The sequence below is a fragment of the Ranitomeya imitator genome, chromosome 2, assembly GCF_032444005.1.
Source record: "Ranitomeya imitator isolate aRanImi1 chromosome 2, aRanImi1.pri, whole genome shotgun sequence".
In the NCBI taxonomy this organism is placed as follows: Eukaryota; Metazoa; Chordata; class Amphibia; order Anura; family Dendrobatidae; genus Ranitomeya; species Ranitomeya imitator.
This window is the reverse complement of record NC_091283.1, coordinates 175755462-175770405: the sequence shown is the minus strand read 5'-3', so window position 1 is coordinate 175770405 and position 14944 is coordinate 175755462. Positions and strand designations below refer to the sequence as shown.

Below are 14944 nucleotides of genomic sequence, written 5' to 3'. Positions count from 1 at the left end.
AAATCTTCCTTTGTTGATGACATGTGGAAGAGACTAGAGTCTTAGCTCAGTTTTGTCCCTGGTTCCACCTTGTGTTTCATGGGACTCTACTCAACCACCAGTCCATATGAACATCTTGTAATGGCCATCTTCCTATAACTGATGATATGAAGAAGAGGACTGTGTCCAAATTCAGATTTGTCCCTCTTAGATTAGGGTGCATCTCTGTTTTGTCTTACTCTACCACCAGCCTATGTGGACATCTTGTAATGGCCTTCATTCAGAGGTTACAATTGCGGATTTTGCTGTGGATTTTTCTATACTGAAATTATGCAGTTAGATCAGGTCCATATGAAGGTACAGTACTGTGTAGATTGTGGATCATAAAATTTATAAAGAAATATGCAATCTTGTTTTGAAGGTTTGACCTGGAGTTACCTGATGGAAACAAGCAAGTTCGTGGTGTTACCCAGTTAGGGGGTGCCTGTTCTTCCTCCTGGAATTGCGTCATCACTGAAGACACAGGGTTTGATCTGGGGATCACCATAGCTCACGAAATTGGACACAGGTGAAAAATGGGAGCAGATTACTACAGCATATGTGTGTAAAATGGACAAGAGCGGTAGTCATGACGGAGCTGCTGTCTGGTTATGCTCTAGCACTTTACCGGAAAACAGTGTCTGTGTGCTGTCAAGTGTGGGGTGCATCTTACTCACTTGTAGGCCTCCACTGTCTCCAGGCCTCCATCTTCAGGAACCACAGCACACAATTCAGGGGACACCAAGTTCATTGCAACAAGCAAATGTTTACTGGTCAGTTCAAGTTCATCAGGTTGTAACGTGTGATAGGTCACAACTAGCGATGAGTGAACGTGCTTGGATAAGGTTTTATACGAGCATGCTCAGGTACTAACCGATTGAATTAGTTGTGCTCGAATAATACGTTTGAGTCCCCGTGCCTGCATGTCTCGCGGCTGTTCGACAGCCGCAAGACATCCAGGGATTGCCTAACAAATAGGCAATCCCTGCATGTGTTTTGGCTATTGAACAGCTGTGAGACATGCAGCCGTGGAGACTTGAACATATTTTCAAGCACGCCGGAGACACTTGGTTAGCACACGAGCATGCTCGGATAACACCTTATCCAAGAACATTCACTCATCACTAGTCACAGCACTTTATATCTCTTACTTCCTTAGTACAACACATCTTCAGCCCTACCATTCATTTCTCCTTGAGCATTCCTTTGCCCACTTGCTCTGTTGGCCCCAGGGATCTCCCTTGCAGTTCGTCAGGGCACCCGGAATCCATTACTTTCCATCTACATGGGTCCCTGTCCACCATTCACTATACGCCAGAGGACACAATGTAACAGACAGATCATATGCCAGACTTTGGGCTCCGGACGTGACAGGTGCATCCACTGGAGATTCAGTCTCCCACTTCCTTGAAGAACTGGTACATGCTGGCCCTAGCAGCCCACTGTCCTTGAACTTGTGACTGCACTTCCTTAACTAACTAGCTAACTAACTAAGAGGACGTACCCACTTTTTACCAACACTAGTCCCCGCTCCTGTGTTAGTTCTCCACATTAACTGTATCTTCTCCTTCTAACTTGTGTATATGTCTAATCCTGTGCGTACCTTGCACTGTAATAAGAATAATAATAATCTTTATTTTTTTACAGTTTTGCACACATTATCATCGCTGTCCTTGATGGGGCTCACAATCTAAATTCCCTATCAGTATGTCTTTGGAATGTGGTACGCGGAGGAAACCCACACAAACACAGGGAGAACATACAAACTCCTTGCAGATGTTGTCCTTGGTGGGATTTGAACCCAGGACTCCAGCGCTGCAAGGCTGCTGTGTGTTATGTTTGCTAATGACAGGTGTTATGAAGGCAATCCAGAAACACAGTGTGCTTAGCGATCAGAGCGCACACAGTGATCTGACAAATACCCAAAAATACAAGAACGAGCTCTGAGACGTGGAAACTCTGTAGACTGCACACCTGATCCTATCCTAAACACAACTAAAAGCGGCTGTGGATTGCGCCTAACAACTACCTAGGCAACTCGGCACAGCCTAAGAAACTAGCTAGCCTGAAGATAGAAAAATAGGCCTGACTTGCCCCAGAGAAATTCCCCAAAGGAAAAGGCAGCCCCCCACATATAATGACTGTGAGTAAGATGAAAAGACAAAACGTAGGGATGAAATAGATTCAGCAAAGTGGGGCCCGATATTCTAGGACAGAGCGAGGACAGTAAAGCGAACTTTGCAGTCTACAAAAAACCCTAAAGCAAAACCACGCAAAGGGGGCAAAAAAAACCCACCGTGCCGAACTAACGGCACGGCGGTACACCCTTTGCGTCTCAGAGCTTCCAGCAAAACAAAAGACAAGCTGGACAGAAAAAAAGCAACAAAAAAGCAAAAAGCACTTAGCTATACAGAGCAGCAGGTCACAGGAACAATCAGGAGAAGCTCAGATCCAACACTGAAACATTGACAAGGAGCAAGGATAGCAGCATCAGGCGGAGTTAAGTAATGAAGCAGTTAACGAGCTCACCAGAACACCTGAGGGAGGAAGCTCAGAAGCTGCAGTACCACTTGTGACCACAGGAGTGAATTCAGCCACAGAATTCACAACAGCTGTGCTAACCACTGAGCCACTGTGTACACTGCTCACATTTTATATTCACACTTTATATTACTTATACACTGTACATTACCATAACACAATATGAGACACACATCACTATTTACATTACATGTAGAACCGCTTGACACTGGACACATGGCGCGATTGTTGTCTTTCGGGGCAGGAATGCAGCAGAGCAGTCCACCACATTTTCATATGTATACATGGACGCATGCAGTTATGTATTTAGCAGTCAGACGTTTTGATGTTTGCCTTACTCTTGATATTTTATCCTCTTCCCTACAGTTTTGGAATAAATCATGATGGGACAGGAAACAGCTGCAGTGGCAGTGGGAAAATCATGGCCACTGAGGGAAGCCACAACAGTGTGCACCTGACATGGTCAGATTGTAGTAGGGAACAGTTCCTTCAATTTCTCAGGTACCCACCCCGTCGTCATTAATGAGATTGCCCACTTTTGGCCCGTTTTATGTGGTTTTACATAGGACTGCACTGTATTATCATAATAGACCGGCATGCTATGATCATACACAACACTTATAAATTCTGCTGCATCTTAGCTTAATTCATTCACTTCTCTACAACCTCTGTGTTTATTTCCTTGCAGCAGTGACCAGGCAAATTGTATTGATGACCTGCCAGCGCTAGAAAGCAGTATCCCTGGCTGGAAGCCTGGTCTGTATTACGGAGCAGACGAGCAATGTAAAATCGCATTTGGGAGTTCGGCCTTGGCCTGCACGTTTTCCCATAACGATCTGGTAGGAAGAGATTGATTACTTTTGCAACCAATTGCTTTAATTGCTCCTTTGCAAATAAAATTAAAAAAATTAAACAACTTTTTGGTAAAAAAATCTCCTACCGCTTTATGTATAAGGCTCCTGTGTACTCCTAGGAGTCTCCATGGTTACAGACTACAAGCCCCCGTGTGTAGTCAGATCCTGCAGCCATGTGTTGCTTCATTAGGCTAGGTTCACTTTGCTTTAATGGCAATGCGCTGACGGCATCCGTTACATAGCGGCACTAGCGCTATGTAACGGATGCGTTATCGCACCCATTGACTACCATTATGTAGCGCATCGCTAACGCATGTCATAATCGGCATGCGTTAGCGATGTGCCATCATTCTGTGATGGACCCTCGGATGCAGTCTGCAGGGTTTTCGGGGTCCGTCACCACTAGCACAGATGGAGCATCTGCGCTAGCGCAATATTATAATGCGATCTTTAAAAGGCACTTTCGTTGCGCAGTCCGTTTAACGCATGCGTTGAACGGACTGCACTAACGCAATATGAACGTGGCCTTACCAATATATCTTTTAATTTTAAATGTCTTCAAAATATACACTGTATATTTCAATATTTACTTTTTGCACCTTGTTATGCCTAATTTTTCAAATTGTCTTCAATACCTAACCCCCTAAGTCCTCTTTCACACTTCCGTCTTTGAGCTCCCGTCAAAAATCGTCGATTTTTGAAAAAACAGGATCCAGCAAATTTTTCTGCTGGATCCTGTTTTTTTCCCATAGACTTGTATTAGCGACGGATTGTGACGGATGGCCATCTTTTTCATCCATCATGCACTGGATCCGTCGGAAAATCGCTGCCCGTCGGGCAGAGAAAATGTACAGAGGAACGTTTTATCTGCACGTCGGAAAATTGCTCAGCGACGGATCCTGCGCTGCCCGTCGTTGGCTATAATGGAAACCTATGGGTACTGGATCCGTCACTGCCTGTCAAAAGCAGGAATCCAGCGACTGGTTCCGTCTTTTGAAACTGAGTATGCGTGGAAGAATTTCCAGTCAGGGAAATTCTCTCTCTTTTTACTATTGATGCTGCCTACGCAGCATCAATAGTAACAAGATATAATGTTAAAAAAAAAAATCGCAATTTTCTTACCTTCCGGTGTACCTCGCAGCGTTACTGATGTTCCCGGCAGCTAGCGAGACCGCTACATCATCAGAGGTCATTGAATGCAAGGCATTACTGTGAACGCCAGCTGCCGGGAGCATCGCGAGCATCAGTAAGGCTGTGCGGGACGCCGGAAGGTAAGAATATTGCGATTTTTATTTTTTTTATTATGTTTAACCTGGGTTGTGTTGTGTATGCATTTTCGCAGCGGAAAACCGCTGCGAAGACGCATACACAACAGGTGCACATAGCCTCGACGGGTCCGTCAGAAAAACGGGCCCAGTGCACCTGTTTTTTACAATCTGCACAAGATCCGTCATTTCAACATTTTGACGGATCCTGTGCAGATTGTAAAAGCGGAAGTGTGAAAGACGGTGGCTCAGTGGTTAGCACTTCAGCCTTGCAGCGCTGGAGTCCTGGGTTCTAATCCCGCCTTGGACAACATCTGCAAGGAGTTTGTATGTTCTCTCTGTGTTTGCGTGAGTTTCCTCCGGGTTCTCCGGTTTCCTCCCACATTCCAAAGACATACTGATAGGGAATTTAGATTGTGAGCCCCATCGGGGACAGTGATGATAATGTGTGCAAACTGTAAAGCGCTACTGAATATGTTAGCTCTATCTACTATATAATTGTCTAAGGGTCACTTCTGTCTTTCTGTCTGTCATGGATATTCATTGGTCGCGGCCTCTGTCTGTCATGGAATCCAAGTCGCTGATTGGTCGTGGCAAAACGCCCACGACCAATCAGCGACGGCCACAGTCCGGCGGCAATATGGCCGCTCTTTCCTCCCCCGCAGTCAGTGCCCGCTCCATACTTCCCTCCAGTCATCCAGTCAGCCCTCTCACAGGGTTAATGCCAGCGTATACCGGAGCACGGTGTAACGTACTCCGGTTATGCAGCTATTAACCCTGTGTGACCAACTTTTTACTATTGATGCTGCATATGCAGCATCAATAGTAAAAAGATCTAATGTTACAAATAATAATAATTAAAAAAATGGTTATTCTCACCCTCTGACGTCGCGTCCTGTCCTCGGCAGGTTCCGGTGCTAAGGATACTATGCGGGAAGGACCTGCCATGACGTCACGGTCATGTGACCGCAACGTCATCACAGGTCCTGCGCTTATCCAACCCTGGGACCGGAAGCTGCCGCGTGCACCGCACACAGGCGACAGGACTACAAGGGGCCCTCGGAAGGTGAGTATATGTTTATTTTTTATTTTTTAACCTGTTACATACGTGGCTGGGCAATATACTATGTAGCTGGGCAATATACTACGTCACTGGGCAATATACTACGTGGCTGGGCAATATACTACGTTGGCTGTGCAATATACTACATGGTTGGGCAATATACTACGTGGCTGGCCAATATACTATGTAGCTGGGCAATATACTACGTGGCTGGGCAATATACTACGTGGCTGGCCAATATACTACGTAGCTGGGCAATATACTACGTGGCTGGGCAATATACTACGTGGCTGGGCAATATACTACGTGACTGGGCAATATACTACGTGGCTGGGCAATATACTACGTGGCTGGGCAATATACTACGTGACTGGGCAATATACTACGTGGCTGGGCAATATACTATGTAGCTGGGCAATATACTTTGTGGCTGGGCAATATACTACGTGGCTGGGCAATATGCTACGTGGCTGGGCAATATGCTACGTGGCTGGGCAATATGCTACGTGGCTGGGCAATATACTACGTGGCTGGGCAATATACTACGTGGCTGGGCAATATACTACGTGATTGGGCAATATACTACGTGGCTGGGCAATATACTACGTGATTGGGCAATATACTACGTGGCTGGGCAATATACTACGTAGCTGGGCAATATACTTTGTGGCTGGGCAATATACTACGTGACTGGGCAATATACTACGTAGCTGGGCAATATACTACGTGGCTGGGCAATATACTACGTGACTGGGCAATATACTACGTGGGCTGTGCAATATACTACGTGGACATACATATTCTAGAATACCCGATGCGTTAGAATCGGGCCACCATCTAGTATAAAAATAAAGATTATTATTATTTAAAGATTAAAGAAGCCTAAGGCTACATTTACACCACCATATTTTAAGTCTGTTCGTGGAAAAAACTGACAGCACTCGGACCAACGTAATTCAATTTGGCTATTCAGATGATCCTTTTTTTTCATCATCTGAATGACTGCATGAAAAAGAATCGCAGCATACACTAGCTTCTTCTGGATTTCGGATGAAACTCGCCATGGATGTGTAAAACGGATCAGCAGGAATTCTTAACATAAGAAACTGTATTTGGTCTCTTAAGTTCTACTCACTGCTGATGTATAAAAATGGATGCCATACGGATGGCAATAGAGATGAAAAATCATTCATTTTTATGGATGAAAATTAGATAATTTTATAAACGTTTGAGTGAACTTAGTCAAAGGCTGCAAGTAAAACAGTGCAGTAGACAGAGATAAAGTAATGGTCCTGTAAGAGATTGACCTACTTATACTTTAAGGACAACCATCCTCCATTCTATAAATGTACTAAGGGGCACTAGAGACGTTCATACTGTAGGTATGGGGTCTGTAACGAGATTGTACCATTATACAACAATTTGGGCTAGAACTACTGTTTCTGTTGGTACCATTCTCTAGCTTTATGAACTTGGTGAAAATCTTTTTGCATCTTTTCTGCATCTTTTTGCACTTGTCCGTACAACCGGGTCAATATCGTGTCATCTGTTCAAATGGAAATTGTTGTCATCGGAGTCCTCGCTTACAAGCAGCTTTTGCCAAAACCTTGCCTGGTCTGCCAGAAGCATGGGAGATCTAATCAATTTCAGGAGACTCCCAGAACATCCCAGAGAGTACGTTTAAAGTTTTCTTGTCTCACTATTTTTCGTAGGACACGTGCAGCGTCCTCTCCTGTCACATCACCCAACACGACCGGACCAGCTGTAACCGTCTACTTGTCCCATTACTTGATGGCACAGAGTGTGGTGAGAACAAGGTAACATTTTCTAAATTAGAAGCCAGAATGCTTACCTGCGGCAGTCTGGCCATAATATAAGTGTGGCAACCATCAGACTAGGAGCGTGTAACTAATGCAGACAAGGAAATGTTCCTGGATTTAATGGTTTCTTTATTGTCTTTCCTCAGTGGTGTCATAAAGGACGCTGTACATCTCTTGCGGAGCTGAATCCAGTATCAGTGGTCCATGGAGTCTGGTCTACTTGGAGCAGTTTTACTTCTTGTTCCCGCAGTTGCGGAGGGGGAGTAATCGTCAGGAAACGTCAATGCAACAACCCAAGGTAACACACTAGTTAAGGAGTTGTCCACTTTGGACGAGCGTTTTCTTGATGTCCATCCAAAAAGATGTCAGTAGATCACACCCGCTCCAGATATGTGCAGTCGGACAGTTTGGACACAAATGGGTTAGGGCACTCTACAGGAAGCAACAGACACTAAGTTTTGGATATCACTTTTGGTCTGAGCTTACATATCCTACCAATGTGATCTGAGACATGTCTGAAGGTCATTTTTGGATGAAATCCCCATTTAATGAGTGTTAGGGTGTCTTATCTTCAATTACAGGGGCATGCCTGACCTCAGACACCATCATTAGTGGCCACTGGCCACCAATCTTGTGTCTTTATGCATAATCAGGAAAGGGCTTTGCATAAATTTGGCCAACTATTATGAGATTGTTGGGTGCCATTTCTGGCACTTGAAGGGGAAATAATGTTCAAGTTTGAGCCCTGCATCCCCATAGTTTTGGTAATGTCTGCGCCTGGTAATGCAGCTCAGTCTCATTCACTTGAATAAGTCTCAGCTGCAGTACCAGTCACAGTCACTAGCGAATGATGGATCTTTGCCGTGTAAACTTAAAAAAGAAAGTGACATTTAAACTTCCTCACACCAAAGTTTGTGTAGCTTAATATTGTACAACATGGTTCATTTCTATTCTGCTCTGCATTTTGGAATTATTCTTCCCACAGACCTGCATTTGGTGGTCGCCACTGTGAAGGTCCAAGCCTTCAAGCTGAAATGTGTAATACACAGGTAGGATACAGGATTTCCTTTACATTATTTTGATACCATACACTGTATTATAAGTGTCTCCAACCAGTTGCCCTCAACCTATCAGGCCTTATTGAAAGCCTCAAAACAGCTGGAGAACTTCGGGTTGGAGACCACTGTTGCATAAAAAAAATATTTTTTTTCAGACCTGTGACACAACACAACTGGAGTTTATGACTGAGCAATGTGCTGCCACTGACGATAAGCCGCTTTTCCTTTCTCAAGGTCAACCCTCATACTACCACTGGACATCGGTAGCTGGGTTTGCGCGTGGTGAGTGGGATTGTTTTATATGGTCTATACTGTAATACATAAATATATAATGGTGCATAGTTTCACATTATTACTAGCTCACAGCTTTATAGCCACGTTGCTGCTCTGCCTCACATCATAACTGGTGTGCAGCACTACAACTCATTGATTGATAATTTCTCAATCTATGTGGTCCACATGCCAAAGCTTTCAACCATTTTAAAATAGTCTCGTGATGTTCCCTTTAAGTACATTGAGACCTAAACAGTTTGTCTAAATCAGGAGTGGAGCTCTGACCACACACACCATGATGTTCCTCAGGTGACACGTTGTGCCAGCATATGTGCCGTGCTCAGGGGCAGAATTTCATGGTGAAACGTGGTGACACTTTTATGGATGGTACGCGATGTGAGCCAAGTGGCGAGACAGATGCCACTTTCAAGCTGTGTATAGCTGGACGATGTAAGGTGAGAACCAGAGAGCTTCAACTCCTGTTAAAGACTATAGCATGCGATGTTGTCATGCTGTGTTGTTGCATTGCAAGCTAAAACCTTATAGCAGACCATATAGACCGGCTGCTGTCAGAGTAGGTGGGAAGCGCTTCTTATGAAATTACCCTGTGTGTAATACAGGTATCTTGATCAGGTCTTTGGCTGTGATGGAGTAATGGATTCTGCATTGGTGACGGACCAATGCCGGGTATGTGGTGGAGACAATGGCACATGCAGTAGAGTCAGTGGGACCTTCAGTGAAGGAATAGCTGGCGGTGAGTGACAAGAATAATAATTATTAATATTATTTATTATTAGCCTAGTTTTGGATATGTTATAAAGTTTATAATCTAATTTTACAATTTGCATTGCAGCTTATGTCACGTTCCTCACAGTTCCTGTCGGCTCTATGACAATACATGTGACCAACCGAAAACCTCTTTTCACACATATGGGTAAATGAAGGAGTCCTACAATTCCTTGGTGACAGTAAATTGATAGACTATAGATAATACACACAGTGATGTCACAGTACAAATATAATAAATGCAGTGATGTAATAATACAGAGAAATAATACACACAGTGATATCATAGTAAAGATGTAACACCACAGTGAAGTCACAGCAAAAGTATAATACACTCACTGCTGTCACAGTACAGAGATAATACACACAAGGATGTCACAGTACAGAGATGATGCACACAGTGCGTCACAATGTAGGGATGATGTACACAATGAAGTCACAGTACAGCAATGATGCACATAGAAATGTCACAGTGTAGGGATAATGCACACAATGATGTCACAGTACAGTGATGATACACATAGAAATGCCACAGTGTAGTGATAATATACACAATGATGTCACAGTATAGGGATCATGCACACAGTGATGTGACAATACTGGGATAATGCACTGTGATATCAAAGCACAGGAAGAATGTACTTTTACTGTGTTGGGAGCATAGGAAAAATGTATAATGCCACTTACAGATATAATGAACATATGATATCAGTACAGAGTAATGGATTAATGTAGTAATTCAATGCAGTAAACGTAATGCAGCAGTGAAGAGCTAATGAATACAGCAGAAAGAACCATGGGGCTCCATAATAAAGATGATATTGGGGCCACATAAAAATTTCCATTGCCCATATGCCTAAGTGCACCTTATGAGTGTAGATGGGTCCCTTTAGTTGTTGGGCCCCGTAGCAGTTGCGAGTACTACCCTGGTAATAAAGCCCTTGTGTTGAGGCTTAGAACGAGTTCTTGTGATAGTACGTGGCTCCTATTATCCTATTTTGCTATTTCTCAACTATTCCAAGGGTGTAAAAGATCCTCCAAAGGACATTTAGATGTTCATAGATTAAGGTGATTGCCATTGAGAATGTATGTGAAATGGGGTCAAAATCCAAACTACTGAAATCCTCAGCTACTTTTTGACTCTTGTGTAGCTGTAAAGGAAAACGCAGAGTATATTGTAGCGGGAAAGAAAAGTATCTCCATGAATGTCACTCATCCCTCAATGTTAGAAGATGAACAGATGGAGTTCAGACTGTTTCTTACTCCCGAGAAGCTTCCCCATCAGGAAAAGATCATCATTGATGGTCCAACTACATCTAAGCTAGAGATACAGGTAATATTCCTAGCATTTGCACTGTCATCTTTCGGCTACCTAAATGGATGCCAGACCATGGCTGTGCAAATCTTTTTGCCCCTTTTGTTTTTTTTTCATAGGTTTACAGAAAATATGGTCCAGAATTTGGAGAGAGTACAAATCCTGACATTGAATACAGTTACTATGTTCCTACGAAAGACCATTCTTACGCATGGATGTCGGTACGTGGACCGTGCTCAGCAATATGCGGTGGAGGTATGACTGTTAATCCATTTTATATGAAAGCCCCAATTTCTGCATTTTTTAACCATTAGTACTGGTTACTAATGCCTCTTCCCTCCAGGTGTTCAGATAGTATCCTATGAATGCTTTGACCTTACGCTCCAAGAAGTGGTTGAATCAAAATTATGTAATGATTCAAACTTTATCCAACCCGCTAAGGAACCCTGCGGGGACGATCCATGCCCTCCAAGGTACATAGTTAAATTCCCTAACTATGGAGAAAGTGTAGAGCACTGAAGGCTTCCTTCAACCTTAATTCATCACGTTGACTTTTTCGTCATTTCTAGGTGGGATGTGAAGGTGTCTACTCCATGCACGGTATCCTGTGGAGGTGGCATCATGCTGAGGACAGTGCACTGTGTCCAGAAGAAAAATGATATGGAGACAATAATATCTGATCGGTACTGCAGCCACACACCTAGACCTGAGGTCTTCACTACCTGTCATCCTGAGGCCTGTCCTGCAAGGTAGCTCCATAAAATAAGGAGTTGTGCATTAAAGAGGATTGATATTTAAGCAGCTTTGGTTGCAACTCCTACTTGATTCATCTAGAAAAAGTTGGCCAAATCCAGATGACATTATCAGAACTGGTTGATTATGTTACACACAAAGGGATCTCCCAGATCTCGCCGAAGAAAAGGTGGCAAAAAGGATTGGACATGTTGAATTTTAACTCCCGATCTTTTGGGTGTCCCACCTTTTGCGAACATATGTTGAATTGAGTGTACACGGGAGGAATATCTGTTGGCCAAATAAGCATGAAGCCTTCGGCAACTGAAAATGTGCAGTCATCTATAGTCTACTGTGTGGCCAAGTTGTCAGGAACCAGAGTCTCTATAGACTTTTATTTCTCCTCCTGGAATGGACGTGGCCAAGGTGGCTCTCATGTGGCTGAGGAAGTACATCAATTGTCTATATTGGCCTGATAGATGCTTTTAATAAAAACTGGGTAGAGATGTGAACAGTGGATAAAATAGTGGAGGAGGCAACGATTATATTTGATAACTGCAGCTACTAAATCTTCAAAATTCAGTTCCTTTGTGAAGGAGATAAAGTTTTTTTTTTCTCTTTGTAGGTGGGAAATGTCAGAGCCCGGTCTTTGCTCAGCCATTTGTGGATCTGGTCTGGCAAAGCGTAATGTTTCTTGTGTGCAGTCACAGTCTGGTTTGGAATCCATGGTGGATGACTCCAATTGCTCATGGCATGAGAGGCCGACATCCCTGGTCCAGTGTGTGGTCAGCGTATGCCCCGTCGGCTGGACTAGAGTAAGTATTACGTCCAACTGAAACTTAACAGGAAACTGCTAAATTATGCTGACTACATTTTGGATGTTGCTTGTGTTCTTGCCATAGATTATACCTTCAGTAAATAAAGTTACCAATGGCATCAACAAGACAGACGTGTATGTGTGGAGTCCAGTTCAAGGGGAATGCTCTGTCACTTGCGGTACCGGTAAGTATTCCTGAATTATGTGACACTACCTTTGGATTTTTTTGGATTAATCAACAAGTAGTAATTAGATAACGAGCCTTAACCTAACTACTAAGTACTAGAAGTCTATCAGTGCCAAGATCTGCCAGGACTGGCAAAGCCTTCATGACTCCCTGGATGCTACGTAGACAGAGGTTTTTAGATATCAAAGGGCTAATGGAAATCTCTTTTCATGTTACTTTTGATAATCAGAGGCAGAAAAGGCTAAGCACCATCGGCTATGTGTAACATAAATTAGAAGACCAAATTCTAATGACCTCTTAAGTAGGGATGGGGAATATTGGAATGATAATACAAGCTGTCTATGCGGGAGGGATTAGTTTTGTTATTGTTTTTTTGGGGTGTCACATGTGAAATTGATTGTCTTCTAAAAAGATTGTATCCTGACATGTTATTCTTTAATAAAAAATGTATTTGAATAAAAAAATAAATAAATTAGAAGACCGAGACTTCTACGTTTTTACATGTGGACAGTCAATAAACCTACCGTATGTAATATTATACTTATACTATCCCTCTGTTAGGTTCTTCAGAGCTCCACTATATTTGTGTCGACTTTTATGCCAAAGAGGAGACCACGGAGGAGAACTGTAACCAAACTTTGAAGCCGGAGACACAACATAAGCCATGTCAGCCCCAAAGTTGTCCTCCAGAGTAAAGAAATCCTGCATATTTTGTCATTATTTTACTGTTTCTAACCACATTAGTTATTACATCAAAATAAGAAAAAGGCACAGGGGGTAACAACTGTGCAATTGCCCAAGACCTCTGAAAACTGGCACAGCATGAATAACCCAAATGTTTGTGGTCGTTGGACCTGTCTAAGAATTGCCACCTGACACTTTGAATTGAAGTTTTGATGTTATTCTAATAGTTTTTGTTATTTTTTCCTATAGATGGGAAGTGATGGAGTTATCGCCATGTCCTGTGACTTGTGGTGGAGGAATAATCCCCTTGTCTGTGGCCTGCGTGAGGAGGGATAATAACATCGCCTATCGATTACCTCATTCCAATTGCAGCCCAATCCCACCTCCAAACTCCATAAAAGAGTGCGCCATGGAGCCCTGTCCTGTCCGGTAATGATACTCAGAGTATGAGTTGTTGTAACGTGGCGCGGGATGGTAGCCATGGGCAAGGTGCTCGTCTATTGCACCCCGGTACACTACATGAAGGTGGGGGTCCTGGCTGGGTATGTGGACTCGTGCTGTGAGGGTGCTACACGTGCTCAGGCCACATGTAACTGATGACGCTGGTTTGCCAGGACCGGACATTTCAGTTCAGTGAGGGAGACCACTAGTCAAAAATAAACTTTTTACTGATCAGGAACTGGAATATATAGAACTGAGAATAGATAGCACTTACACAACTTGATGAACATTTTCTTTCAACACGGAGCATTTTCCACGCACACTCTTTTTTTCACCATACCCCAGTTCAGTACTACAGTGCAGTTTGTAACAGTCCTATGATCAACCCGCAGTTCTGCGTCCTTTTCCTTTTAGTTGAGCTACTTTGCAACTATGGCCTTTACTTATCTCTTCTGTCTCAGACGCTCTGGAACTTCTGCCTGGGGCACTCACTTTGTCTTATGGGCTATGTCCCATTTAGGCCCGTTACTGACCCAGGACCCGTCTCCCAATCTATCTCTCTGTTCCTTCAGTCACTTCTCTTCTGCTTCTCTGCCCAGGATCTCGCCATCCTGTGTCTCCTCTCGCATAGGGACGACCATTTCATGCGGCACTTCTCATATTGGACCTTAGGTCTTTTCTCTGCACATTCTGGGCCCTTTCTAACCCTCTGACAGGAACTGACCCTTGTCCCTCCAACTTATCCCCTCCCACTCTGGGCTAGTCCCAACTATTAACTCTTGTTTTCCCTATTAACTACATGCTGATGGGCAGAATACAATACATAGCAAGTATAGGTAAACTGACTGAACAGCGATATAGTCTGAACTGGTGCATAACTAAAAAAGGCTTACATAGAAAATAGATCAATGGCTGCACTCAACTGTACTAAAGCAAGGGAATGTGCGATACATGAAATGTGAATAGCATAATGGCTTGTGAAATCTATGAAAAAACACATGAGCTGCTTAGCACAAAATTTGGCCAAAAATTGTGAGCCCATCCACCAAACGTCAAGGTAATCTCATGGATCGGATGGGTCCCTGACCTG

General features: G+C 43.5%; 1 protein-coding gene across 1 annotated transcript in view; it reads left to right on the top strand.

Moving 5' to 3' along the window:
• Window positions 1–14944, top strand: part of ADAMTS13 (ADAM metallopeptidase with thrombospondin type 1 motif 13) — a 36327-nt gene that overhangs the window by 4305 nt on the left and 17078 nt on the right. The window contains exons 8-25 of the mRNA XM_069754534.1: window positions 401–547; window positions 2926–3060; window positions 3248–3398; window positions 7454–7558; window positions 7708–7859; window positions 8547–8610; window positions 8775–8901; window positions 9202–9347; window positions 9526–9646; window positions 9746–9826; window positions 10830–11011; window positions 11113–11248; window positions 11337–11466; window positions 11563–11742; window positions 12351–12544; window positions 12650–12727; window positions 13291–13420; window positions 13663–13842. Of these exons, the coding sequence (XP_069610635.1) occupies window positions 401–547; window positions 2926–3060; window positions 3248–3398; window positions 7454–7558; window positions 7708–7859; window positions 8547–8610; window positions 8775–8901; window positions 9202–9347; window positions 9526–9646; window positions 9746–9826; window positions 10830–11011; window positions 11113–11248; window positions 11337–11466; window positions 11563–11742; window positions 12351–12544; window positions 12650–12727; window positions 13291–13420; window positions 13663–13842 (2439 nt within the window). The remainder of the gene's footprint in view (window positions 1–400; window positions 548–2925; window positions 3061–3247; window positions 3399–7453; window positions 7559–7707; window positions 7860–8546; window positions 8611–8774; window positions 8902–9201; window positions 9348–9525; window positions 9647–9745; window positions 9827–10829; window positions 11012–11112; window positions 11249–11336; window positions 11467–11562; window positions 11743–12350; window positions 12545–12649; window positions 12728–13290; window positions 13421–13662; window positions 13843–14944) is intronic.